The 27,635-nt window shown below is 39.3% G+C and overlaps 2 protein-coding genes across 2 annotated transcripts in view; one reads left to right on the forward strand and one right to left on the reverse strand.

The window, feature by feature from the left end:
* Positions 1–27,635, forward strand: part of DSC1 (desmocollin 1) — a 265,006-nt gene that overhangs the window by 5,990 nt on the left and 231,381 nt on the right. The window lies entirely within an intron of this gene.
* On the reverse strand, positions 2,142–27,273 carry DSG3 (desmoglein 3). Its single transcript, XM_010977228.3, has 16 exons — positions 27,010–27,273; positions 19,011–19,046; positions 18,382–18,513; positions 16,408–16,563; positions 15,852–15,996; positions 15,050–15,216; positions 14,063–14,191; positions 13,598–13,783; positions 10,750–11,021; positions 9,993–10,132; positions 8,705–8,932; positions 6,874–7,134; positions 6,148–6,287; positions 5,769–5,832; positions 4,238–4,485; positions 2,142–3,113 (listed from the first exon to the last, which is right to left on the reverse strand). The coding sequence occupies exons 1-16, from the start codon at positions 27,055–27,057 to the stop codon at positions 2,493–2,495; spliced, it is 2,973 nt and encodes a 990-aa protein (XP_010975530.2). The 5' UTR covers positions 27,058–27,273; the 3' UTR covers positions 2,142–2,492.

The following is a 27,635-nucleotide window of genomic DNA, read 5'->3' on the forward strand; positions in this document are numbered from 1 at the left end:
GGCATTTACTGGGAGATATACCTACCGCAAGAGCTGATGGCTGTCATCAAAGTACATTTTTATCATTGTGTTAGGCTAGAAACCTTACCTTCTATTAACTCCAACTTTTCTCTCTGAGTCTTCATAGAATGTCACAGTTTTTGCCTGGGAGACCATTCCAGATTACCAAACAAATAATAAATGAGTTAAATCATCCAGTTAATAAAAGTTTGCCCTGACCTCGTCCAGCACTGTTCCCAGCCGAAGAAGAGATCTTGAGTCCCCAGGTACTTCCTTCCTGCCTGAGAGGATGCAGAAAATGTATCAGATAGAAAAAAAAAATTGTGAAATTCGGGTAAAAATACATACATAATCGCTTCTTCACACCATATTTCTTAATAATTATTAATTGCAGAGAGTAGTTCGGCTTTCGCTAAATGGTTAAGGAAGTACTCATAAGTTTGTTGCCAAACAGTTTTATTACAACAACGTCACATGGTTAAAATTTTAATGTGTACTGCTTAAAATTTATAATCCATCCAGTAAAAAGGCAGTTTTTAAAAAGTTTTTCTGCTTAAAACAATTTTTATTTTTAGTGAAAAAATACAGATACATTTTTGCTTTGAATTTAATTTTACATGGCAAATCAATTTTAGGTCCTCCTAGACAAAACTGATCTATTTTTTATTTTAAAACACATTTAATTTCAATTTTTCCCCTATTAGACGTTTCTACCATGGTGGGGTTTCCTCTGCAGTTAGACAATGCAGCAGAATTCCCATTTCCTGAAAAGTTGGAGTTTAAGAGGCAATGTTAAAATACTTTGAGGACCCTGAAAACACTTCTGAACTTGGAATAAGGGTTATTTTGATTATTAAGTTTCTCATACATAAACAGAGACACAAATCCACTCTGTGTGTTCTAGACCCCAGAGCAAGCTTCTGTTGAGGAGAGACCCCAGTGACAGCAAGGTGATGTCCTCAGGCCCCAGCAGGCTGCTCCAGAGGGTCTAGCTCCCCTCCTCTCGAGATGGGCACCCTGCAGGCCTTGATGCCACAGAGCCTTGTCTCAGAAGAACAGGTTGCCTGTGCACGTGTGTCACGGCACCAGGGAGAGAGAAGAATGCTAGATGTAAGGACATTTAGGGCGGCTCTTTTCACCCAGAAATCCTCAGGACTGCACCCTTCTGGGTCAAAACACCAACACTTTATTTCTTTGCATTCCATCTGGAAAAAGAAATGTAGGTTTTGAATATGGCAAAACCCAGAAAGGAGTATTTTTTTATACAATTAGAGAGAATGGAGCCAGACAGTGACCTTGTAAGGACTCGGCTAAGACAAAAATGTTGGTAAGAGATAGGGTGCTCTCTATGGGCTAAAGGCTGGAGATCTTGAATGACCAGAAATGATTTGAAGAACTGCATTGCTGTCACGGTAACACACATGAAATACTATATTCTAAGCCTTCACTAACCTAACATTGTTATGCTCAAGAATTAAATTGCTGTAGCTGTTTAATTTAAAAGGAATGAGGCTTACTAAAATAGAAGTTACTGATAATCCCTTTCCATGTCCCTTTTTGACCTGAAATGTTACTTCTTATAATACATATTCACAAATGTCACTATATGTTATTCTACTCAGAGGCCTCTTTTGCGTATGAGAAAAGCCATGTTTTGAGTTCCCACAAAGTCTGTAGACATCATAAACATGATAAACATCACTGTATGTCCTATGTAACCTATATCTACCCACTGATGTTTAAAAAAATAAGGAGTAATTCTAAAAGACTATTAACACAGGATTTGTTACTGAGAAGTGTGCAGGAAAGACCTTAATGTAAAAAAAAAATTTTTTTTAGATAAATCCTTCCAAGGTGATTTAAAAAAAAAAACACGAAATATTTACACCATACTAGACTTTCCTAAATGTTCTATGATATTTCTATTTCAAAACTGTCTTCTGTGAGAATATGAGGAATATAGATACAGCAAGTTTAATGCATAAGCCAACACCCTTAGCTTGAGCAGAAGACGTACCTAGGGTCTCCCAGCACCAGGAAGATGGCAAAAATTCAACTGCAACTATTTCCTTTTTTTGAAGCAGCTCAAAATGCTTTAGCAAAGACCTATGACTCTTATTATCATTCCTAATGATATAAGAAAAGATGAGAGAGGCAAGAACCGGGGCTTTTGCCTCCAAGCACTTAATCCACTAAAACACATTGCATTTGAAATTTAAAAATTGTTAGGGAATTTTCCCACTGAATGAGATCTTAAGACTTCTTGAAAAACACTGTGATTTACTGTGACTTGAATAGTATCTGAGAGGTAAGAGTGACAACACTTCCAGTTTGAGTGACAGCACGAACTAGAAAATTTAGACTGTGATCATGAGGTTACATTAGCAAGTAAGTTCCAAATTAGGCCAATACTGTGAGATTTGCTGTGCTGTTTTGAATAATTTGGTTCAAATATCCAAATTTGGCCAGTATGTTATTCCAGTTCATTTTGGTCATATCAGACGGGAGCAAGGATCTTCTGTACAGATCTTATTACAGGACGCTCGTAGCTCTGTTGGACCGTGCAGGTTGCCAGGAACACTGGAAATGGGACAAATCACTCTTTCCGTCACTATTACATTTTGTGTGAGAAGTGGATCAAAGACTGCAGTGGAGGGTTGCACGAGGGAACCGGAAGCTGAGTAAGTTTCCGTCACCAAATAGCTACCGCCTTGCTGCAGAGGGTCAGGGATGGAAATGGCTGGTTGGAGGATGGAACCCGAGGCGGACAAAGCGGAAGCTCCCTGGCTGCCTGACACAGCCTGGTACCTAACAGATTCTGACTGCTGGACCTCTACAGATTGGCCACAGGATCCAATCCCAGCACTGCTGTCTTTGGTGGCTGGCTGAGATATTTTGGCTTCGTCATCCACCCCGAGGCTTATCTCTGCAAGCTTTTTAAATTTGGGGCCGAGTGAGTCCAAGAAGCTGTCATCCAGCTCATCGGCAATAAAACTGCAACAACCCAGGGAGCCGATAGGAGAACCGGGGGCCCCAGCTCCTTCGTTATCATAGATCAGCAAGCAGTCATTTGCTTCCTGGCCATCGTCGTCGTCTGCACAGGCAAATGCTTTCTGAAGGTGGAGAAAAGTGGGAAAAAAATGACTCTTAAAAGATACTCAGTAGAAGAATGCAATACCATTTGTTGAACTCAAGGTTTGATCATGAGTGGGTGATTTAGGTGATCCACAGAAGTAAGGCACACTCTTCATGTCAGCAGTCATGTGACAGAAGTTATCTGTGTTTGGAGAATAATGTAATTGACATTCCTTCAACATTGAATCTGGCTGGGGCTTGTGTTTTAACTGTGGATTTTCAAGGCTTGAATTTACATGGACCTAGGTGTTCGGAGCAAATGTGGATGAAGCCTGGAGATTATTCTCTGGGCCAAGTGGGAGGGTCCCTGTGTGTGCTTACGTTGATGCACCGCTTTGGGTGGGGTGTGGGTGCAGCCATCCCACCGTGCGCCATCTGAGACAGCGCTCACCCACGCGGGGGCCTTTACCAAGACTCTGTAAGACCCTTGTGAGAGCCTGAACTGTAAGTAGGGCCCTCATCGTACCTTGGAATATCGGAAGAATCCTCATTCCAAACAGGCCCTCTCTCTGGTCTCTCCTCAGACACAGTGTCAAGCCTTCATGTGCTCGGACACCAAGCCAGCACTTACACCCTTGTCTCTTCTCAGTTCTATGCTTCCTGACACTTCTCCTGATCTCGGATCACACCCCTTGCTTCCCCTTTTGTTTTGGGGTCATGAATTCAATGGCTCTTCAACTTTTTCGGATGTGGACTCCTTAAACACATGAAGACTGCTATAACCCTCTACCAGAAAAGTATGTGCAGATGTATTCTGACATACTTCATGGTATAGGAAGTACAGAATAAGTTGCTTTGCATTCCTCAAGAGGATGCTGCTGATCTGAAATGCAGAACGTTTTGCTTTCCGTTGTCACTCCAGTTGGAGGGACACGTTCTCCATGTTCTCTCGTTTTATGTCTACCAACACGTTCTTTTGACCAGTAGCCCAATTTTGGCAGCCACTTTAGGTTATCTGTATTATTTTAACAAGGAGCTAATTTTTTTGCTTGCATTTTACCAAACTATAAAAAACACGCACTGTAAAACTGAAGTGGAGTCAAGTAGAAAGATCTCTAAGGTAAACAAGATAACGAAGCCACAAAGTTTTCCACCAAATTACCTGGGAGAAGTAGGAGTCCAGGAAGTTCATGTTGACGGCCCCTTCGCCGTAGTCCTTGTTGGTTCCTCCGGTGGAGTGCCTTGTTCGCATCGTTCCGGACAGTCCGGCAGAATACACACCCAGTCCACCGGCTGCTCCAAGTCCCGCAGTGGCTCCAGATCCTGCAGCTGCTCCAAGCTTGGTGGTCAGTTCCATTCCCGAAGCTCCTTCTACCACTGTCCCTCCAGCATACATATTTGTACAGACTTCTGAAAAAACAGGGGAGGGAGTTCCATAGCATCTCCTGCTGTGATTTGTTTTGTTTTGTTTTGTTTTTTGCTGGTCTTTGATATCCACGAGCAGTCACCAAGTAAAGCAAGTAAATGGGAGAAAACACAATATGACTAGAGGCGATAAGAACATCCCACAGGGTTTTATGTGAGAGTAACAGAAGAGGTGAGGAGGTAACGGGTTAATAGCGGATGAACTAGCTCTATTAAAAATTATCTACGAATTAAAAAATACACAAAAGAAATAGATTTTCAGTGACAACAGCCAGAAAGGGAAAAGTAAGAACAGAATATTCAGCACACAGCCACGGAACGCTTCTAATGCAATGCTTGTTTGTTTTCAGGAAAAAAGAAATTGTAATTAAGCTGTCATATTGGCTCAATAAGGAAACCAAAGAGGAAACATACATAATGTAATCATGCAAATTAGCAGAAGCTAATTTGGTTTTTTGATGCCTAATGAAAATTTAATGAGTTACGACTATTCTGCCTGTTACCTTTAGGTTATATTTGCATGGAAAGCTGGTTTTTTTTTTTTTGTAGAGCATTCTGAATATAGTTTTTGCTATGTAATTATAATGGATTTTAGACATTAGGTTTTATTATTTCTCTAGTTTAAGCCTTAATTGTGGCATTGAGATAATATGATTAAAATAGTCATTTCATAAACCAAAGAAGTAAGTAATTTCACCTAGGGGACAACATAAGCACTCTTGTCCCATTATGGCTGAATGTAAGAATTGGTAATTGAACTCAAATCAGGGTGCTGTTAGATCTGGGGAGGGAAAAAGGGCAACAAGATTTAGGATGTGCACACACGAGGCTTTAACTGCAGATAGTACCAATGTTAAGAATAGTTGAAGTTGGGTGGTGAGTACATAGTGTTTATTATATTTTCCTTTACATTTTTCTGTATGTATGAGATCTTTCCTTATTGAAAAATTAATAGTTGACTATCTGAGAGCTATGCTTCAGTTTGTTAAAGTTTGGAAAAAGTATAACAAATCTTCAGTTAGTACAAACGGTAGCATCAGTAGGCACATGAACTTGAGCCAGAGCTAGGTCATGGAATTGACTAATATACTCACAGTAAACCATCTCACTGAAACCCAGTTTCAGTGGTAACATTTCTCAACATGTGCACATATATGCAAATTATTAAAAGAATTTAGAACATTTCTTATTTTTCAATATTTCTTATTTTTCAATATTTCTTACTTAACTCACTGTTGTTTTCAAAAAGAAAGTCAGTGTTCACTTACCAGAGTTTTCCATGACATCGACTCCATTGGCAGTTATGGGTGGCACACAGATATTTGTGATTTCCTGCAAACCATGCACAAAAAATAAACACATTTAAAAATTAATCGTATTTCACCGATATTGGTAGACTGTGCCCCTTTGCAAATGGTGACATCAGAAGAAGCCCAAATTCTTGCAGGAGTAACCATTCTTCTGATTTGACATCTGAAGAGCTAAAATCCTAAAAGACTTCATTTATTTCAGCACTGAATCTCAAGGGCCCTTGAGGGTCAAGAGGTCTCTTACTTTTATAGCCCATTTTCCCCTTTTCCCACTTGAATATAAATCAAAATTTGCTCTGTATGATTGGAATAAGTGTTTTACAGAGTGAATCCTCACCTTGTCTTCAGGTTGGGCTCCTTCGATTCCCCACCGATGAATTGTTCCTTCTGAACCATCAGGCACTGGGATAAATCCACCAGTCACGCCGCTGATAGGACCCGTCCCACAGTCACAAGTCAGCAGCAGAAGAGGGGCCACTAGTATCAAGGAAAACAAAATATCAGAACATTTGAATCACTTGACGTGGCAATTCTCAGAACTATGACAAAGAAAATACGATATTTTCATTGCTTATTTCTGGAAAATCTAATGCTTATCTGAAACATCTAAGAAAGCAAAATTAGTTTGTATCAAATAAAATTTAGAAAATTAAGCATAGTAAAATTTCATGTGATTATGAAACCAAAGGAGAATCAATCTGTTTGATCAAATTATTCTTGTGACAGGTATATTTTTTTCTTAAAATAGGCCCTATTTGATGAATGATAAAGCTGGTTGGTTGTTCAGTTTCTGAGTCCTTTTCTGTAATACATTTTTTTAATTATTTGCATTTATTTGTACATACTGAAGCTATGTTTGTGGTGTCAGGTGAATGAACACCTGAATGGTCAGATTGTTGACAAGCGATGTGTTAAATTTAAACATTTCTGATTCTTCCCGAAAATGCGATTTTCCCCAGCTTTGCCTCTACGACAATTGCAAAGAGGCATTGCCTGTGCAGCGGGAAGGCCCCACACATGCCCACACCCAGCGCGGAACAGGCCGAGGCTTCGGCATACTCACACAGCAGCATCAGAAGACCCAGGAGGAGCAGGCCGATGGCGGCAGGCCCCAGCCTCCAGGACGACTGATCCCGTCTGATCCAGGGGGCTTTGGTTGGAGTCACAGTTCTGCTACAGGTGTTCCTGTTGTCACACTGACAGACTTCCAGAGTCAAGCTCTCCGGTGTCTCGCACCGCCTGCCCTGACCATCCGTGACCACGAGGGAGATTCTGTACACGCCAGGAGACACCTGCTGCGGGGCTCTTAGGAGCGCAGAGGTAGCTGAGGGGGACAGTCAAACAAATCAACGGTAGGACACGGTGTCTCTTGCTCTTAAAATGACTTATTTTTATAAACAGAACCAGAAGTGCCATAGACACCACCATCACAGATAGCAGGGCTGAGGCTTGAGCAGTTCGGAGGGAGGGCTGGAGCGTGTGGGGCTGTACTTCCTCCTTGCCTTTCTATCTGCCCCAGAAGGGCCATAATCTTCCTCCATGAAAACTCACCCCTACCTTGATTTTCCCCTCTAAGAGGAGAGGAGTGGGCAGCACTTAAATCCAGTCCTTCTTCTGGGGCTTCCCCAGCCTCCGGTACGCCTGCACCAACCCCTGGACTCTGGTGCAGCCCTCTGAATGTATCCCTTCCGCCTCGCTCCATGTTAGCGCCGGGCTGATCAAGACTGACATCTCTACTTCTGCTTTGGCTGCTGCTATGTCAGCTGCTCATCCCATGAGCCTCAAGTCAGTTGTGTGGGGTTCCCTGTGGTGCAGGCCTGTGGCTTATCTGACTCACAAGCAATGATCATTCTCCATTGTGATGTTGTCCCTTTCTAAGGGCTCCAGCAGCAGCTCTTGTAAGATGCGGGGTTGTGTTGCTTCAATAATTCTTGACCCCACTGTGCCGCTTAACATTGTGCCTGATCCACCCAGTCCCAGCAGGTGTGTGTAGTGCCGGGTCCTGTCTTTCTGTGATGTTTCTTTTGCAGCCTTTTCATTGGCCATGTGTCTGGTAAAGCCGTTTGGAGCCAAATGCTACATGCACAACTTGGAGCTAGATCCTGACACCAGGATCAGTAAGGTCCCAGGAAAGGAGCCCACGGAGAACAAGATGCCTTTGGTGACTCTAGGCATGCTGATACCTATGACTGGGCGCCACAGAGCAAGCATGTTCATGAAAGGAAGCAAGACTGGTTCAGAAAAGAACTAGAGAAAAGGGGGTTCATTTACAGAGGATTTGAAATGGCCTGCTGGTCACGATCAAACCCCTAGAGGAGAAGACTCTTATTAAGTCTAATGGCTATCAGGCTCCTGGAAAACATAGGAAATGTAAACTTAGCATGACAAAGATTAGGAGGAAAGGAAGGCTGGATGAACTCTTGCCCCAGCTAATGGATTTATGAATTTCAGTCCACCATGCTCTCAAGATTCCTGACTAGTGACAGCCTCGAGCAGGCTGCCTCCTCCATTGGTTCACGTCTGCTGACGGTCTGCCCAATGAGGAAAAGCTTATATATTTAGAAATCTAAACAGCTCTGCAATAAAATAGATGCCTGACTCTAATCTTTTTTTTTTTCTGGTGTACTGTGTAGGTAGAAATAAAATTTTAAAGACATTAAAAAACTAAGAGTCCACGTGAAAAACAGAAAATATTAAATAGTTAATATTACATCATGTCATTCCTTTTCTGAAGAGAGAAGAAATTCATGAGCCTCAGCCCACATCTTCATGGCAAAGAAATTTTAAAATTACTTTTGGAAAGGACTTGCTCTCAAATCAGTGCTCTCTCATCCTTCTGGAAATATAAAGCAGCAGCTGCTATCATTTGTGGAAGCCGCTTTACGGCTACTCACCGTTCAGCGTTGTGATGCCCCACACCACCGGCAGTTTGAGAGGCTGCTCCTCAAGGGAGAACGTGTAGGGGCCCGAGTATTTATCCCGCTCCAGCACTCTAGCCGAGACGACCACGGAAGGGGACACACTGCAGATGGCTTCCTTTTCCAGGACAATGTTTGGACAGTCTTCATTAAAATCAGGTACTCTAACGTATACGGTGCCTGTAGAAGTTTTACCCGTGCTTTCTGTAAGAAGAATGTTTTGGAGTTAAAGAAATACGCAGAACAAGTTGTACAATTAATAAATAAATAATAAATAAACCTTTTAAATTTCTCTTGCATGCAACCAAATTAATGTGTTTACTCATGTGAAATTGTATTTGTTAATCCTCCAAGTAAACAGATGTCACCCAATTTCCACATTTTGTTAAAAGCAGATCTAAATTTATCAACCTAGCTGATGTTTTTAATTAGTAGCGTTGGCTATTAATTTAATATGCTTGGAACCAAGGCCTATGAGGTGATGAATTCACTGATTACCAATGAAATGAAAATAAAACAACCCTTTTCTTAAGTGTATCTTACTGCATTGAGCCCAGCACTCTGAAAAATGTTTGCTTCTAAAGCTTGAGCCAAAGTATTTGGGATAAACAATGATTTATTTTTATTACACAGGATGTTAAACTTTATTGAAGAAAAAAATTTAAATGCTGACAGTCAAAAACAATAAAATAAAAATCTCTCAGTGGTGGAATTATGAATTATTTCTGTTGTTTCCCTTAGTGCTTTATGCTGTTTTTCCAGATAATATAAATTCTGGTGTTTATTCTTTCATTTTTTATGTTTGCTTATTGCCTTGAGCATAAACTAATTTTACACTTTGGGAAACACAGACAGTCAGTAAATATTATTTTAAAAGCATTTCAGAACACTTTTGTTGTTCAATGGTGTAAGCATATGAGGTCTCTACAAGGAACTCACAGAGGCATCTCACATTTGAGCTGGGCTTCTCTGACAGGCTTTCTGTATCAGTCTTTATCGACCCTCTCAAACCCAGAAATTCCTGCCCAACCATTGCCAACAATAGGGACCAAACACAGAATTCATTGGTCCAGCAGACTCCACTGAGAAGCTGGAATGCTCAGTCTTCTCCTGGATTTAGCTGCCTCAGACTTGAGACGCAAGGCCTCTAAGATAATTAACTTTATCTAGTGATAAAGATAATAGGTTAACAATCATAATCATCTATTCATAAAGAAATGCCAGTTGGTACAACATTTCTCCAAAAATGAAATCGTTTTCTTACCATCTATGGCCAGAACCTCAGCTGTGATTGTCTTGTTGACAATGAATGTAGCATCCCGGTCGATGTTTTTGGCAAATTTGATTTGAGCAGTTTTTGAATCAATAATTAGCAAACCACCATCGTTACGTCCCAAGGCATATCTGTTTTGTAACAGAAAACAGCAATAGGTTTTTTTTTTTTTCAAATATGGAATGTAAATGAATGTATTTAATGAAAATGACTCGTTTCATATTTAATGTATTTATACTTAATGTAAGACATTGAGACATGCTTTTATAAAAAGCAGAAAATTAACATATGAGCACGAACAAGCAGTAGTTAATAATCCTTCCGCATGTGTTAGCCTGGGTTTTCAGTTTTCTGCTCTGCTCGGTAATGGTAACCGTGGGCTTGCTCTTTATATTAGAGCATCTACTTTGCATGGTGCCCTTGTGTTTTAGGCAGAGGTATGAGCTGTTCTGATTGTACCACCGTCTCCCGGTGAGCTTCTACTCTTTTTAAAATTCAGTTGAAAGTTTCCAGGAAACTTTTTCCTGATCTTTCTAGACAGGCAAGACATTCTTAGTTTCCCACTTTATAATTATGCTGCCTCCGCTCATAGCCCATGAGGCTTCTCGAATTTACATGGTTCCTTGAGTCGGCCACCTTTGCATCTCTTTGTATTCTTGGCATTTAATAGTTTAGGTGTTATTTTTTTAATAGTTTGTAAATTAAAACTACATCAAGAAATAACCCGACATTTAAAAAATGACCTCACCTGACGGATGTGGCAGCTTTGTTAGTGTCTTCGTCAATGGCCTGATATGTTCCCAGGATATAATTGACCAGTTTTCTAATACTTATGCCTTTTTGGACAGTGAACGTCTTGGAAGCAGGACGGAATGTAATTCCTTCTCTCACGTTTACTACTTGAATTGTGAGTGGGGTTGACTGGACTCGGTATTGGGAGATTACTGATTTGTGAAATACGGCTTTGTTTCTGACGGCAATACCAAGTTGCACGTTTTGCAGTTGTTCGTAATCTAGGGCCTAGGGTAGAAATAAAATTAGAAGGGAAGAGGTGTCACAAAAATATGATCCAGCAAGAGGACAGGAGAACTCTGTTATGTGCTATGAATGAATCTTTTATTTCTATACAGCAAAATGGTTTCACGGGTCGTTGTAATGTTGTGGTGAGAATCAGAGTTCTGAGCTCATGAAACTTTAGTTTGCTAACTGATACTTAGAAAGCAGAGGACCTCTTTTCAGACCAACAAAACACCTTTCCAGTTTCTTTAGGCTGTGCAGCACAGTGGAAAGAACCCCAAGATTGTTATGCTAGCGAGGTTTGAATCTTGGATCTGCTACTTAATAGCTGTGTGACTCAGGGCACAATATTTAATATCTCTGATCCTCAACTTTTTACTTCTGAGAAAAAGACTCTAACTTCATCAGATTGTTGTGAGGACTGAACAAATTAAAGTCCATAATACATTCCAGTAAATGGCAGCTATGTGGCCATTCACAGAATAGTCATTGGGTTCACGTGCAGTAATGTCTTTCCTGACTTTAAAAATTCCCAAGTGGCAAAGGCAAATTGTCTTAATGAACTTGGTTGGCAAGTAGGCCTCAGCAAAGCAGTGAGTGGGTGGCCCACCAACTCTTCAAAGAACCATTTCAGACAGTGTTGGTGATAACTATTGTTTGATCATCTTATTGAGGTGGCCCAATTCAAGGCCTCAGGTGTCCCAGGATAGCTTTTTCCATTCACTAGTACAGTTTCTAAGGGTGATGAGATAAGGAAATGCTCACTTTGGTTACATTTGTGTGTAACCGAAAATAATTATGGTAAGAGACCTAGATTTGTGTTTTAACTTGGCAATGACTGGTTTTGTGGACTCAAGTGTTTCCTAGTGGAGAGGAAGAGAAAGATGTTTAAACAGTTAACTATGAGGGGAGGGTATAGTTTAGTGGTAGAGTGCATTCTTAGCATGCATGAGGCCCTGGGTTCAATCCCCAGTACCTCCATTAAAATAAATAAATAAACCAAACTACTCCCCCGCCAAAAAAAACCAGGTAATTATAATACAAAGGGTAAGGGACAAAAGAGATTATGGAGTCTATGTGTGAAAGCAAGTGAAGACTTGTACTTGAGAACCTCAGGAGAGACTTCCAAGAGGTTTTCGTGTGAGCAGCGTGTTTCAGGGGGAGGAGGTGCTTGCAAGTACCCAGCCTTACAGAAGGTGGTAGAGAGCTGGCAGCTGATGGTGAGAGGCCTTGGATGCAGTTCTGAGGGCCTGAAGGTCCTCTCCGAGGCCAGCAGGTGGTCATCGACCCTGGCTGCTCACTACAGCCCCTTGGGGAGCCTGTAAGAACCACTGCCTGGCCTCCTCCGGGACCAACTGAATAGTTCCTGGATTCCCACTGCAGGGCAGTCCCGACCCAGGGCCGCTGTCACAGCCAGTGGAGAACAAGGAAAGTTTTTCAAGAGGAGAGTAGCTGGCCCAAATTGGTTTTAAAAAAAACGTGGCAGACTGATGGCAGTGAGGGAATGAAGGGAAGTAGACATGGGAGGCAGTGACGTCTATCAGGAGGGCCTGCTATCACCTGGGGGCGGGTAGGGGTGGCAAGGCCAGGTGGAGCACAGGCCGTAAGTAGGAAGACCAGGGCCAGACTTTAAGGACAATTTCTAGAGCTGAATTTGATGACTGGCTCTAGGTTGTGAGGAAATGCCACAACTGAAGGGTAAGACCCAGGTTTCTAGTTTAGGAGACTGGATGACACCAGTACAGAAGACAGGGGATGTCTCTGGGCGTTTGTTACAAAATGCTTGCAACTGAACATGGCTGTAACCCACTCTGAAAGCAGAGTAATGGGAACTGCTTACATGGCTTCCAGAAATCCGGAATTCCAGCACTCTCCTTGTCAAGGGAATATAATGGGTCTGTCATTCTACTGGACTCAGGGAATTAAAGAAGCTCCCATGTTGTCCGATGTCCTATGTCAAGGAATGTCCTGAAATAGTGGTAATAGTTTTCTAGTCTATACAATACCCAGGCTTAGATAGCCTTATGCTATTTCAGATGGCGGGTCTGCTGTAGCCAAGCCTGTCAAATGGAAGTTTTCCTCGATTATTTATTTTTTTATTTTGCAGATATAGCTTATAAATTACCATTTTCTAGAAAAAGTTGCATTTTTTCCCCCTCTGAAGACCATAACTAATCCATTCAAAGCAAGTTGAGAAGTTCACAGGCCACAATTCCATGTGTTCTTGACTCTTCCTAACTTCAGTTGTAGAGAGTAAATGAGTTTAAGTCAGGAAATATGTTTTACCTTCATGTGCTTAAAGCAGGCACATGGATAAATACATGTATATTAGTGTGTTTTGTGTTTCTATAGACAATATGATAGCTTGGAAGGAAATAAGTCAATATATTAAGAAAGTTTTCCTAAGGGCTCTGTGTGTTTTCAAAATTCTAGCTACTTGTTTGTGTTTTTTAAAATTTTCTATAAAGAAGTGGTATTCATAAGTGAATAAAGTGTATTTATGACAGTTTTGTTAATAAAGAATAATAGTTTTGGTTAATATAGAATATTTTTCCCACCGAAGGGAAATCAGACCTTACCTTAACCACCTTCAGGATGCCTTCGTTAGTTCTGGGATCAGTTTGTATTTCAAACCAACCCCCTTCATTTCCAGAGGTAAAGAAATACACCGCAAGCCAGTTATCTGTGAACTCTTCATCCAAATCTATTACTTGAAATCGAAGCAAGTCGGAACTTAAAGTATTTTCCTCAATACGCGCTGAATACTTGAAAAGAAAAGCAGAATTTAAGACTTCCGTCGGATTTTATCTAAAGGGGCTATATTTATTCTGAATGGCATTAGTCATGAATTCTCAAATTATGTATTGCTTCCTTGCTGGTTCCCGAATTCTTATATTTTACAAAAGCTTACTTTTAAAGGAAAGTGCAGAGAGCTTAAATAAAAGCCAGCAAGCTGGCAAATCTTGGATTTGGATGGCCAAGTACAATATATAATAAATCATATAGTATATGTAAATTTATTCTTCAAGGAGTGAAAGGCATACCTGTGATTCTCTGAACCTTGGGAAATTATCATTCACATCTTTCACTTTAATACTGCATTCACATTGAGTTGATAGTCCTTCTCCATCTTTGTCTGCACCACTCACAACCAGACGATAGCTGCTAACTTGCTGTATTTGGAGGAAAAAATAAAGAAAAAGAATTCATCTCTAGTGCCTGGAATACAGTGGCAACTACTTGCTTCCTATGGGAAGGAGGTGAAAATATTCAAGGTCGTGGTTCATGCTCTGGAAGGATCACATGCACCGTTCATCGACCATCATAGAGGAGGTGTGTGGGGCTCGGGATGGCTGGGTTGAAGTCTTTATGGGGCTAGTGCAGGTTTTCTCTTCTATGAGCTTCTTAGGACAGGAAAGTTCAGTTAGAGCAAAAATGGACCATGAGGATGGTGGGAGGCTTATCTGAGGGAAGCTCACTCAGAGAGCTCCCTTGCTGGTCTGTTTGGAAAATCATCTGTACAGAATTAATATAGAGTCTGACGGGGTAGCGTGCGGTGATGGAGATGTGGTGGCAGTGACGGTAGTTGTAGAGGTGGGACAATGGAGAAGCGAGAGGAAGGGGATTCTTTAGTCTTCTGGAAGCAGGGGTAAAATGAAAAGAAATCAGGAGAAAAAATGTGACATTAGAGAAGGCTTTACTCCAGATAGAAATTTCCTTCTCCTCCTTCATATGAGGAATTAGCCACAGTTCAGTCTCTGTCCACGTATGCAGTGCCTTCTTTTCCTCTCCCACTTCAAGTCCCACAGGTGTGCTGATGCTTGCTTGTTTAGGTACAGTTGATTGTGCAAGTCTCAGGTACCCATCCCATCCCACCAGAAACACACTAGAATGCAAACAGTTCCCTTGGATTGGCCCTGGGGACCTCTCGTCCTTTCTCCTTTCACTCTCAGGGGGAACGGAATCACCTCTCTTGGCTTTCTTACAACTGAATCCTGAGTTACTGAATGCTCCCAAGGGCCTTGCTTTACCTCTCGATCGAGTGAATTGGTCAGAGTACGGACTTCCCCCGTGTGTCTGCTCAGGAGGAACATGGGTGTGCTTGCAGGTTCCTGAGAGACGATTTTGAAGGCGATTTTAGAGTTCAGGTGGTTTGGTTCATCTGCATCTGTGGCATTTAGTATCATCACCAGTGAGTCTAGGAATACAGAAGTTCATTAAAGTGTGTGTGAAGATTGACATTATGTTCACATTAAATATTCAACACAATTTCAAATTGATCTTCGTCTTTTAAGATCTTTAAATATGTGCATGCTAAAAAGAAATGCACGTCACTTGCGATATTTCTTACTGTGTCTCTCAATCAGGTGAACTGTGCAGCCTTCCATAAAAATCCTTCAGTTCTCACTAAGCCTTAGCTGTGTTGAGATTTAGACTATTTTTTTGTCTTTATTTCTTCCCTCGATCAGTGGCCTTATAATTTTCCCTTTCCCCCAAATTATCCAAGTACTGTGAGTGTGTCTCTGCTCCTTATAATCTAAAAACGCCCAGGTGAAGCATCCAGGCTACCTAAGGCCACTTCTTTAGCTTTGTGACTTTCAGTTGATAACACAACCACCGCCTAGAAATACATTGGCGATGGATGAGTAACTCAACTGCAAATATCCACATTAGAAGGGAAGATCCACATTATCTTGCTGAATTTTTCTGCACAACAACTGATGAAACTCAGAGAATAAAGTAACTTATAAAAATGATGTACTATATACAGTGATACTGGTATCTGAAAGGAAAAACAAAATTAGAAGTAAGTAGGTCCTGCAGAAGACATACTCGCAGCACTGTTTTCTTCGATTTCACCCATGAATACACTCTGTGAAAACACTGGAGCGTTGTCATTGATATCTAAAATTTTGACTGTTAATATAAGTGGTCTCTCTACATCTTGTCCTTGGGCATTGAGAGCGTGACACGTGATCTAGAAAAAGAGGGAAACAGTTAATTAACATTCTACAACCTTTGTTTGCCCACTATTAAAACTTGTAGAAGTAAGTACTTTTGTGCAAAGAGGGAAAAATATTTCCCCAGAGAAAAACAAAGTAGGAAGAAGTGCCCACTCTGGGCAGACCAGTGGGGCAAGTTGCTGGAACTGTCTCGTGGCAGCATGAAGCCCTTGGCAAGCTGTACGCTGTAGTTCACCCCTCTGGGCTATTCCTTCAGGGGCACAACCATTAGGGGCAGCTCTTTGCAGAGGAACTGGTATTGTTATTTGCTGGTGGGTGGATTCAGGCACTGAGCTCTTTTCTCAGTTAATCAGTAGAAGGATATCACCTTCTAAAGTCACTGTGCACGTGGGGAAGGGTGGCCAGTACTGAGGACACAAACTTACCTGGAAGCTTGGAGTTTCCTCACGATCCACTATGGCTGTTATGTTAATTTCTCCAGTGTTTCTGTCAACAACAAAGATTCCAAAAGGGGGCTGATCAATTCCTATTCCAGAGATGCGGTAGGTAATTTTCTGGGTTGCTTGGAAGTCTGAAGTAATCTGCAACCAAAAATATCCAAAGTGTTAAGGTGACCATCACCCAGCCTGCTGCTTCCCCTCTTCTCCTCACATACACTGAAGTTACCTGTTCATTTTATTCACTCTTTTTCACACTGTGCTGTTTGCCTTTTGCCTTGATTGACACTAGGGATATGAAATAAATTCAAATTGTTCCTTCTGTTGGCCAGCATGGACCAGTATGCATCAATCATATTGGTTTTAGCATATTTGTCCAGATTGTGGCCACCAGGGTGATGTTAAAAGGTTGAAAGAAAGTCAAGGACACTTAATATCAACAAAACCACTTCTGAATGCTTCCTTCTTTAGCAGATAACATTAAAAAAGAAAAGTTTAAATAGGGGCACTGGAGGGAAAAAAGGGATTATATAGTGTTGAAAATATGTATTAAAATGATTTGCTTTTGCTATTATTAATTTTTAATCTTTTTAACAGGGAAAATTTCAAATATAAAGTTAGGATAATATAATGAACCTCATATATCTCATCATCCAGCTTCAACAGTTCTGAATACATGGTCAACCCAGTGTTGACTGTCAACCATTTTTCTAATTGTCTTATTGCTGTGTGTTGGTTTGATGATTTCAAGATACACTTTTTAAAAAATTTTTGATCTAAGAATGAAGTTGTTTTGTTCTTAGAGTGAAGTTGTTTACATTGAGGAAGCTGCATCAGGATGTCGTGGTGGACATCAGCGGCTGTCAGTAAACACTCCAGCTCAGCTACTGGGAGCGACGTTCTGGCTTATAGAGAAGAACGTGTGGAGGAGCCACTATGGCTGGGGACAGGCAGGCTTTAAATACCCGGAGGTTGTGAAGACTTCTTGAGAGTGTTTGGTCTGGGCAAGGCAACTCTTTGCTGATCTAAATAGCTCTTTGAAGACCTTGGGGCATTAGCTCCTGCCTAGGCAAGGCAGCTCGTTGCCTGCCAGTGTGAAAACTGTGCAGCCGCCCTGCAAAAGAGATCAGCTCCCCTGCCAGCAGCACCGCCTTCCTTCCCTAGTAACGTGCTCTAGCCATGAGGGACTTTTGCTTTTGCACTGGAAGTTGAGTATCAGCTTGTGGTTGTCTAAGCTGACTCCCAAGAACCAACTTGTAGAAAGGTACATCTCAGTTAAATTTGCGCTTTATTTCTCTACCCGCTTCCTTGCCTAGGACAATGGTGTGATTAATCTACTTTTGATTAGGAGTATGGTATTTTTTTACTGGTTTAGTAAGAGACATTATCCTATATGCTACTGACTTGTGAAATTATTATAATTCCTGCAATGAGCCTGTGTTAAATAAATTACCAGTAGACAGTCTCATTCTCTGAGCATAATTTGCTGCCCTAAACAAAACACTTGTCCATGTATATTTTTCTATTTATTTGCTAGAATCTGGATCCAAAAAGGCTTATCCATTGAAATTGGTTATGTCTCTTAATTATTTTTATTACTTTAGAAGCTATGGTTCTTTCCTCTTTCTTTCTTTCTTTTAAATTATTATTATTGCATTTTTTTGTTGACAATACCAGGTTATTTGTTCTGTGGACTTACCAGCCTGCATTTTGCTAATTGGGATTGCCATATTATTTTAATTAAAAGTTTTTAAATTTACCTTTTATTATTATTTGGGGTGTAGAGGGGAGGTAATTAGGTTTATTTATTTTTTAATGGCAGTACTGGGGGTTGAACCCAGGACCTTGTGTGTGCTAAGCATAGTGCTCTACCACTGAGCTATACCCTCCTCTCCCTTGTTTTAATTTACATATAATATATTTATTCTAAAAACTCACATTGCCCCTGCTCATAAGACTTACTTTGGCAATTGGATTTCTTTTGGAGTTGTCTTCTCCTTCTCTGCAAGGTTTTGCAAACTTCACCCATTCACGTTTATATCTCCTTTTGGCTTGTTGTACTGCTGTCTCATATTCTCCGTGTTGTCCTTTTGTCTGATGAAGAGGGATTCCGTTTTATTAGGCACATGGTTGGAAATTTTCGCTTTGAGTATTGTTTATAGACACCTGGGTTGAGAAACCCTCTTTGTTTCAAGATATCTAAGACTATTAACTGTCTAATTTGCTCTATCTCACATTGCCAAACAAAGAAGGAACATTAAATGACAAACAATTATAAAGCTATATGATTTTTAATATTAGCATTTAATCATATTTTATATTTCCTGTATATACTCCACAATATCTGACTGTTTGGGGCACATAGGACCAGTTTAATGAAAATCTATTTATTTATTTAAGATAAGAAAAAAGAATGTGTGAGATAAATTACAATAGTGGCATATACATTGCTGTTATTTATATATTATTGTGTTAGTTGTTAGAATTTTAATTTTTTACAATTAAGTTATTAAATAACTTAAAATATTAGATAAACAAAATTTTTTAGCTGAACAATTATTTTAATTACAAAAAACTTTTTTATACTTTACCTCTATTCTCAATTCTCCATGAACCAATAGGACCACCTGTAGACATTTAAATAAAGTCAGATTAAATGTGAATTCTTTAAATGAGGAATTACATGAGATGCTAATCCTGATTTTTACATTCTGCTGTTCATTGTAGTTTGTTTCCATTTCATAAGAAGTAGATTTGGAGAAACAGGATTCAAAGGGTAAAATCCTCCCGGAGAAAAGATGATACTCTCAGTATAAACAAGTTCCTCCAGTTTTTTAATCTAACTACCGAATTTTAATGATATACGGAAGAGTCTGTTGGACTGTTCAAAACTCTAACAGTTCATTGCAGCAACCAGACATTTCTTACCTGGCTTTTCTATAAGCACTTCCCGGGAGCTATGGAAACTGTTGCTTCAGGAAGCAATGGTGCGCGTCATTGTGGTAAGCTTCAGAAAGTGCCATAGGAGATTATTAAAAACCGTGACCTAGCCAACTGACAGGTACAAAGGCAAGGCTGTATTAGCCGCAATCACAGGGGAAGGCACTGTCTTAGTCGTACAGGAGGCAAGAGAACAGAATGGAGGTAGCCTGGTTTAGAGACTGGAACGTCAAAGGTGGGGACATGCTGTTCCAAGCACAAGTACTGTTTGCTGTGGGACACAGATCTGCTCATCTCTGCCCTACTACTTCAATTTAAATATTGAGCTTAAAAAATTAAATGAAAATAAGATGAAGTCTTATTAGGCAGGCTAGGATCTTTACTTTCTCAAGAGCACGTAGGACATCCATCTGTGTCATTTTCCATCTTGTTTTCTAACTGGAATGCATTCTTCTTTTCCTTCACACACGTAAATACTACTCATCCTTTAAGATCATTTCAAGTTCCAACAGGGTCCTTACTGATGTCTCCTTTTCTGAGTTTGTACAACGCAGATTCTGGACCATGCAATTTAGCCCATAGCGGTTTCCCCTGATTTATTATTTCTTACTGTTTTGTGTGCATGATGGTGATAAGCCAAGAAAATTGCAAACTTTCCAAATCATTGCTTCTATATTATTTTTTTTTCCCTTGCAGTCCTTACAATACCTGTCCCTTGGCAGGTGTTTGACAACTATTTTCTGACTCACTGATTATCTGATCTGAAGAGAATCTGGTAGGGAAAAGACTGTGAAAATAAATTAGAAGAAAAGAAATTACAGTTTTTGTGTTAGTTGCTATTTATAAAGCTTTATATTTACTATCTCATTTAATATAGCAGTGGTCTGAAGGAGATTCTATTATTGTGACCCCTGTTTCATGGATGAAGACATGGAGACAGGAGTGACTGAGTACTTTGCCCCAGCTAACAGCCTTAGGAGAGCCAGGACTGAACCTCTGCAGCCTGACTCCAAAGTGTGCACATCACCACTAGACTAGATTCTAACCAAAGTCAGCATAAATAAGTGGAAAAAAATTAGTGGTAGCAAGACAGTTCTATGATAGTTTGTTTAGATTTCTGCCTGGCAAAGGCTGAGGTTACTCGTGAAACAATATTGATTTAATACATTTGTTATTGTTTATTTTGGAAAGTTGTAATGAAGAGGCCAGTTCTAGTATGAACCAAAGGAATAACCAGATCAGACATAGGATGCCAGGGCCCTTCCATTCTAAATATTTGATTGAAATTTTATTTCAAAGGGTGTTTTTTTAAAAAAAAAATTGTCGTGAAAAAGAATCATTACTCAAAAGGATTTTACAGCTTTGCTGGTCTTTATTACACAACAGCATGAGTTACTTGGGAGAGGAGAGCAGAGCAATGTAGTAATTATATTACTCCTTTCTCAGTTGATCCCAACGACTCAGCCACACGTGAGAGGAGGGGTGGGCCAGGCACGCTCCTCTTTACAGGAAGCCTGGAAGGAGTCATCCAGAAAATATGAATCATGTTTGTACTAGCCCCACAGAGAATGATTCTTCTAATAGATGTTAAGACACAATTTCTGTTTTCCTGGGAAGCAAAGGATGGACAAACCCTAAATTATGGAGAATGAGCATTCGCAGACAGTTGTTTCCTATTTGTTCATTTCCTTGAATCAGAGCCCTTGGAGCAGCTATTCAGTCAAATCTTCACTCTCCCCCATCCTCTCTTTTAAAGTCAAAACACCAAGAATGTTCCCAATTTTAGGGAGTATTGTGAAAACGTGACTATTCTTCTGTTTCTGGGAATATGGGGCAGTTAATAAGAAATACTTGTGAATATTGCAATACTTTTTACACATGTACTTGGAAATATAATCATAGCCTTACATTATTTTGAAGAGTGTTTAAAAACTTTACTATTTTAGTTAATTAATACTTATATGTGGCTACTTAGTTGTCTTGGTTATTTTGTTCATATAGTTATTTTGAATACCTAATAAACATTTCAGTAGTTTTCTGCCTGGCAAAAATAGAAATCAACTAAGTTGTCTTTTTTTGTAATCTAGATTCTAAGAAATAGCAATATGGAGAAAACACTCCTTATCTTGAGAATTTCTACACTTTTCTTCCTTTCTTTGTTTCCTGGTAATTTTGTAATTTCGACTGCATGATCTTTAAAGCATTGATATGGCCTAAATAACTTGGTACATGTAAGAATTAGAAATATTTTATTAAAAGCAAATGAGATTATTAAATTAGTAAAAAGCATACAATGAAGTAATTTGATATTCATAGTACCTATGTGCTAATTAAAATGTATATTGTTATATCATTAAGGTTCCTATTGCATGTGGTAGATCCACAATAAATACATTTTGAGGATATGGGCGACTGGATTTAAAAAAATCATATATAATCACAATTGCTTTTCACCGAGTTTGGCCAAGGTTTTGTTTAGAGTAACCTGGAACCTTAGTGTGGGAGGGACACTCAGACTGTTAGGCTGCATGAGATCTGTGTGGAGCTAGTCCCAGCTAGCCTAGGCTGTGGCCACTCTTCTCAGAATGTGGTCAGAGTGGATCACACCCACTTTCTTCTGGGAAGTTTGTAGAATGAATTAGGTTATTCAAAGAAATCATTACAAATTTTAAGCTTGATTTTTTTATGTATTAATATTTTAATTATTATTTTTGGAAAAATTCATGATCTATAGGTTGGTGATATTATTTTTATAATTAGTTAGATATGATGATTATTAATTTTTCAAATCATAGAGGTCATTCAATACATGTTTGACTAAATTTCATACGTACAATTTAAAACAAATGAGTGATTTATCTTTTATGATATCTCATAGCTTTCTATATATATATAGACTTTTTAAAATTAAAAATAAAAAACCTGAAAGTATTTTAATAAGCTTTGTATTTATCAAGGCAGTTTCCTTGATTGAATAAAAATGATCTGTTTAATTACCTAACATTATTTAATTTAAGACAGTTCAATATTTAATAACTGACTTTTAGAGTAAACTCAATTTAGAAAGTTAAGCCTTGTATCATGATGGAGATGCTAATAAAAACAAATACCCATGGATATTTTCAAGTGCTCATTTTAAATGCTGTCTAGGATGCAGTCAAGTGTAGTGATACAAAATTGGACACTGGATCCTGAATCCCTGAATTTAAATCCCAGTCTTACCATGTGCCAATTGAGTAACTTGGGAACATTACTTAATTTTTCAGCTTCCTCATCTGTAAAATGTGGATAATAATTCTACTTACTTTATAGGTTTTTTTGTGAGGGTTAAATGAATTAATAAGTCTAAAGCACACAGATGAGCCCTTCCCTACAGTAACTGCTTAATAAGTGTTAATTACTTCTGACATTCGGACTTTTAAAAAAAGGTGTAAAAAAGCCACTTTGATATGAAGTGGCTTTTTATTATTATTCACTTCAAGACACATAAGAACTTTCTCTTTCTTGAGCATCTGAAAGAGACAAGAACCAGTGCTCCACTGTACAGTTGTGTAGGTTGCTTCCTATACAACTTCAGGGGGCACTGTTCATATTTGTGGTTTATGTGAATGCACTTCCTGGCATTGTGCAGTGTACAGCCTGGCCAACTGTACAGTGACAAGAAAAATGTGCCTATTACAAGAAATTCAGTTATTCACACTGTAATTATGGATGGTAACCAATTGCCTGTGTAATTTTTTGTCATGAACTTCCCAAAGCAAGCCCTCACCGTAGGCTATCAGATTGACTCCTCACTGAGGAAAGGAAGAGCCAAAGGCTAAGAGGTTTACGGGAAGTCTTATGGGCACTGAGGGTTCTTGCTCTAAATGAAAACCAGTTTTAGGTATTAAGCAAGTGGGAGCAGTAATTGGTAGAAGTAATTACATCTTTCCTAAGTTTTGTCCAAGTCAGACAGGGCTGGCTGGAATTGCTTGGCAAGGTTATTCTGATTTTAGAATCTTAACTTTTGGAGAAGTTCAGGGGGAAATTAATCTTCATATATTTATTAGCACTGAAAACTGGATTGTTTCATCAATCAAGAGAAGGAAAGATACATCAGAGATTTTCCTTCCATTAAAAATTTGGGCCACTTAGTGTACAATTCCTTTCTTAAACATTTACCTTCTGGATGTTCTGCAGAGGGAGAGTGGTTAAAGAGTGTTCTGCTTTATTTAGAACAAATTCTAACTCAGAACTTGATATTTAAACTACTTTTCTCTCTTTTCCTAACTTCTTTAAAATATTGTGCTTTAAAAACCTTTGGATTTCAAACATCTGTATTAGTTTTGTAATGACTAATTCTTCACATAATGTAGTAACATGAAATTCAATAGCTATTGTCCAGATGTTACAGGAGTTCTTTATGACAGACTGTGTTTCAGATTTTGTGGGCCATAAAACGCTGAGCAGTGGTCTCCTTTGAAGACAAATACTGTTTTCAAAAGGTTGAATCTCTGAGATAAGTATTTTTCAATCACAAATCCTTTCCCCAAAATGTTTATTTGGTATTGTGTGAAAGGATCCAACAAACATGGGAAACTGACAAACATCACATTTTCCAACAATAGTCAGGTGTTTCCCATGCCTTCCCCTCTCAGATAATTAATCTAGAAGACTGAACAGTTGAAATTTTGAGTAATGCGCCAACTTTGAAAGTACGTTATTTCCCTGAACCCACTATGATAATCATTTAAAATAAAGTTTTAATTTTTTTCTGTCAGTTTTCAAACAATTTATCTCACAACTGTTTTTGATATGCTCTTTCACACTCAAGAAAAATGTAGGTCCTTTCTTAGCTTATGATAACTGGTGTCGGTGGTTATTTAAACTAGGCAGGCAAAATATTAATTAATCATCTTTATTACTAAAATATTACAAATAATAGAAACTAGAGTCTTAGAAAGCTCTTTATATTTTCCCGAGCACATTTTCGCACACATTGCTACTTTATTCTTATTCCGGTCATTCTCACTAGGCGGGAGGATATGATTCTTCTTATGTGACAGTCGGGGAAACAATGCCTGGAGTGAGTCAGTGGTACAGACATAGACTGAAGTCTGTGACTTAGCTTTTATACCTTGGCAACCTTGTATGGTCATAGGATGGTGGAATTAATTCAAAACCTCCAAACAGGTCTTCCAACTTTCAGACCCCACCCTTTAGCAACAAAAGATGTGCATTCCCACTCCTCAGTGCTTTTAAAACCCTTTTTTTTTTACCCCCCATCACCACACCATTTCGAAAAATCTGGGTGGATCCCCACTTCTGAAAGGATTTCATTACCCTTCACAGAATGTGCTTTTCAATCCAACCCTCATCTGCCTTTCTAACTCATATCCAGATTTTCCAGTGCAGACTATCATTCTGGTCAAACCTGTGTGTCCGTTGCCCCTAGGCAGGTGCTGTAATTGTACCTGCCTTTGCTGGTGCTGGTCTGACAACTGAAGACATCTCTGTGTGGCCCATCTGTACTTGTCGAAAAGCAGCTCAGATCTCACCTCGTCCATGGAGCTTTATTTGCCTGTCTCACTGCTGACTGACCCTGCCTTCTACTCATAGTGTTAAGAGTAGACCAGTACTGTTCTGTAGAAATACAGTAACCACAAACCTGAGCTGGGTATATAATTTTTAATTTTCTAATATTCACATTAAAAAAAGTTAAGAAGGTGAAGTTAATTTTATCAATAATTTTTAACTAATGTATCCAGAATACTGTCATTCCATTTTGTAATCAACATAAAAAGGGTTAATGGCATATTTTACATTTTTTTTTTCATACAGAGTCTTCAAAATATGGTTGGTGTGTGTGTCTTACACTTAACAGCACACCTCAATACAGATCCGTTTCAAGGGGTTAATAGCCACATGTCGCTAGTGGCTACCATATTGGACAGAGCCGGTCTAGACTTCTCAGTGTAACAGTAATGTATGAAGTTATGCTGGTGTTTAAATAGATTGTTTGTTTGTGTATGTGTGTCTGTAAAATTTTCCTGAGGGGAGCAAAGTGTTCTAACCTCTCATAGCTTCCTCCATTATAGAGACACAGTTGTGGGGCGGGGTGTGTGGGTGTGTGTGTGTGTTACAGTTTAGAGAGGCCTCGTTCAATCATTCATTTATCCGTTCTTCAAGCAATTGTGTGCCCACTGTAAGACAGGTACTATGGTAGGCAGTGGGAATACAAAGACAAATAAAACAGCCCTCGGTGTAAAGATCTCACAGTCACGCCAGAACCAGAGGGGTAACTGAGTGTGATAAATGTCAAAGCAGGGACGAAAGCTCCCTAGCTTGCTTGTGCAGTCCAACTACAGAACAACACTGTTCTGACATCCCCTGCCACGTATCCCCTAGCTTCCCAAGTTGGTCATTGGCTTGGACCAATGGACTACACCTGCTGTTCATTTAGTATAGAAATGACCATCTGGAAAAGTGGAGAGGTCGTACCACTGCCACATTTGTCTTTGGGTCAACTAAATTCATTAGATTACCAAAACAGTTACACTGTCATAATCGAAACAGACTCTAACAGAAGACATGATACCAATTTTCTGCTTGACCATGGGCGTGATACGGAAGGGTGGGAAACTCTGGATCACAGGCAGTCTATTCTATTTTTAAACATCTTTAATTTTTAGAAACTTCTTTCTTGACATCGGTCTCCCTGTAACTTCTTGAAGTCCAGTTATCTCAATTTTTTGAGGATGAGGAAATGAAGGAAACTGATTTGTAGGCCAACTCAACTTACTGTTGATAAAGTGAAGAATTAGTATTAGGAACTTTTTCATATTCATTATGATATATTTCACTATTTTGATATGTTTGTGCAACTGATAATATTGTGACAAATTTTTTTTCTTCACTAAAACAGCACAGTTAAGAAGCAAACTAGTCTGTGGCATCCAGGTCAGTGCTCTTCTCTCCAGATTGCTCTTCTCTTTTCAATAATATTATATAAAACTTGCCCAATCAGCAAAAGTATTACTCTCTTGAAAAAGTGGCTGGTAAAATATTGTGTCTTTTTGCCCCCAAAGGTTGGATATCTTTGCATGTAATGGCTGAGCACAAACGCTTTTTAAATAATCCTCCCAACTTCTCTAGAGTCAAACATTGCTTTGATTTTAACTCAGCAGTCTTTGACTACTGGAAAACATGTCAGGTATCAAGACCAGGCATGTACGTACGATTCTTAGCCATATGCTTAAGAGATATATAAGCCTGGAAAGTAGACCTTCTTCTCTTTTATGTGTTTTAGTGTGTGTATTAGAATAAAAGTATGAATAAAAAGATGAGTAACAGCATTACTTTGAAGAAAGCAAAGTTGCTGCGGAAAACAGACTTGAGATCAGGATTATTTAACTCGTTCATTAAAGAAATGCTAAATGGCGACTTTCAAATTAATTTCTCTCTGGCTTGTTTTTCTATGTAAATTACAACCTTAAAAAAACCAACGAAAGAGGGAAATTGGTAATCTTCACAATTTCATTTAAAAATGTTTCTTTCTACCGCACTTTTTTTCAGATTTAAAATAGAGATTCAGCAGTCAAATATAACATTCTCTTACAAGGAAGGAAATAGGGAAAGTTTGCAATTATTAGGAAAAAAAATAGGACTTACCATCAAAATGGCCAGAGCCCCTGTGGTTCTGAAAAGGAGCCAAGTCATTGTTTCTGCTCTCCCTGGTGAACGGATCCAAGGGAGCTGCTGCTTTAGTCCTTCCAACAGCCTGCATACGATGTGTAAGGAAAGCCCTTTCTCAGCGTCTCTGCTGTCTTCAGGAGTCTGCAGATGGCCTGTTATGCAGCTCCTCCCCACCCTAAACCAAGGATTGGTCTCACCAGAAACGCTTGCATCACTTTTGCTCCCAGGTAAAAACTTAGACACACCTCAATTCCCAAAGCAATGAAATCCTTTGTTGGAAGCTGAAAGAAAAGTTCACAGGCTAAAGACCTGTTTTAATAGGAAGGTACCAGGTGAATAATAAATTAATCATGGTGTGTAAGTGCAAAAGCTAGCCTTGACTACACTGAAAAAGAATCTAGCTGGCTGCTTCTCATGGTGACAATTAAAACTGGAAAGTAAAACAAAACTTACAAAATTCCCCCAAATCTAGCTGTGGAAAGAATTTATTTTTAGCCTGAGTGTGTGTGGGTAGATCTAAAGTTGAGCAAGATATACTTTAGGTGTTAAGCCATAGTATATTTTGTTAAAAGTAGCTACAAATCCAAAGAAGAAAACCAGTG

Source organism: Camelus dromedarius, chromosome 32 (genome assembly GCF_036321535.1).
Source record: "Camelus dromedarius isolate mCamDro1 chromosome 32, mCamDro1.pat, whole genome shotgun sequence".
In the NCBI taxonomy this organism is placed as follows: Eukaryota; Metazoa; Chordata; class Mammalia; order Artiodactyla; family Camelidae; genus Camelus; species Camelus dromedarius.

Coding starts and splice junctions, on each gene's coding strand:
- DSG3 (XM_010977228.3), bottom strand. CDS start 27,057: ATGACTTGGCTCCTTTTCAGAACCACAGGGGCTCTGGCCATTTTGATG. Junction 15,217..15,851: donor CGAAGAAAACAGTGCTGCGA/GTATGTCTTCTG, acceptor CTGTATTCCTAG/ACTCACTGGTGATGATACTA. Junction 3,114..4,237: donor TGGACTCCTACTTCTCCCAG/GTAATTTGGTGG, acceptor CTCCACCTTCAG/AAAGCATTTGCCTGTGCAGA.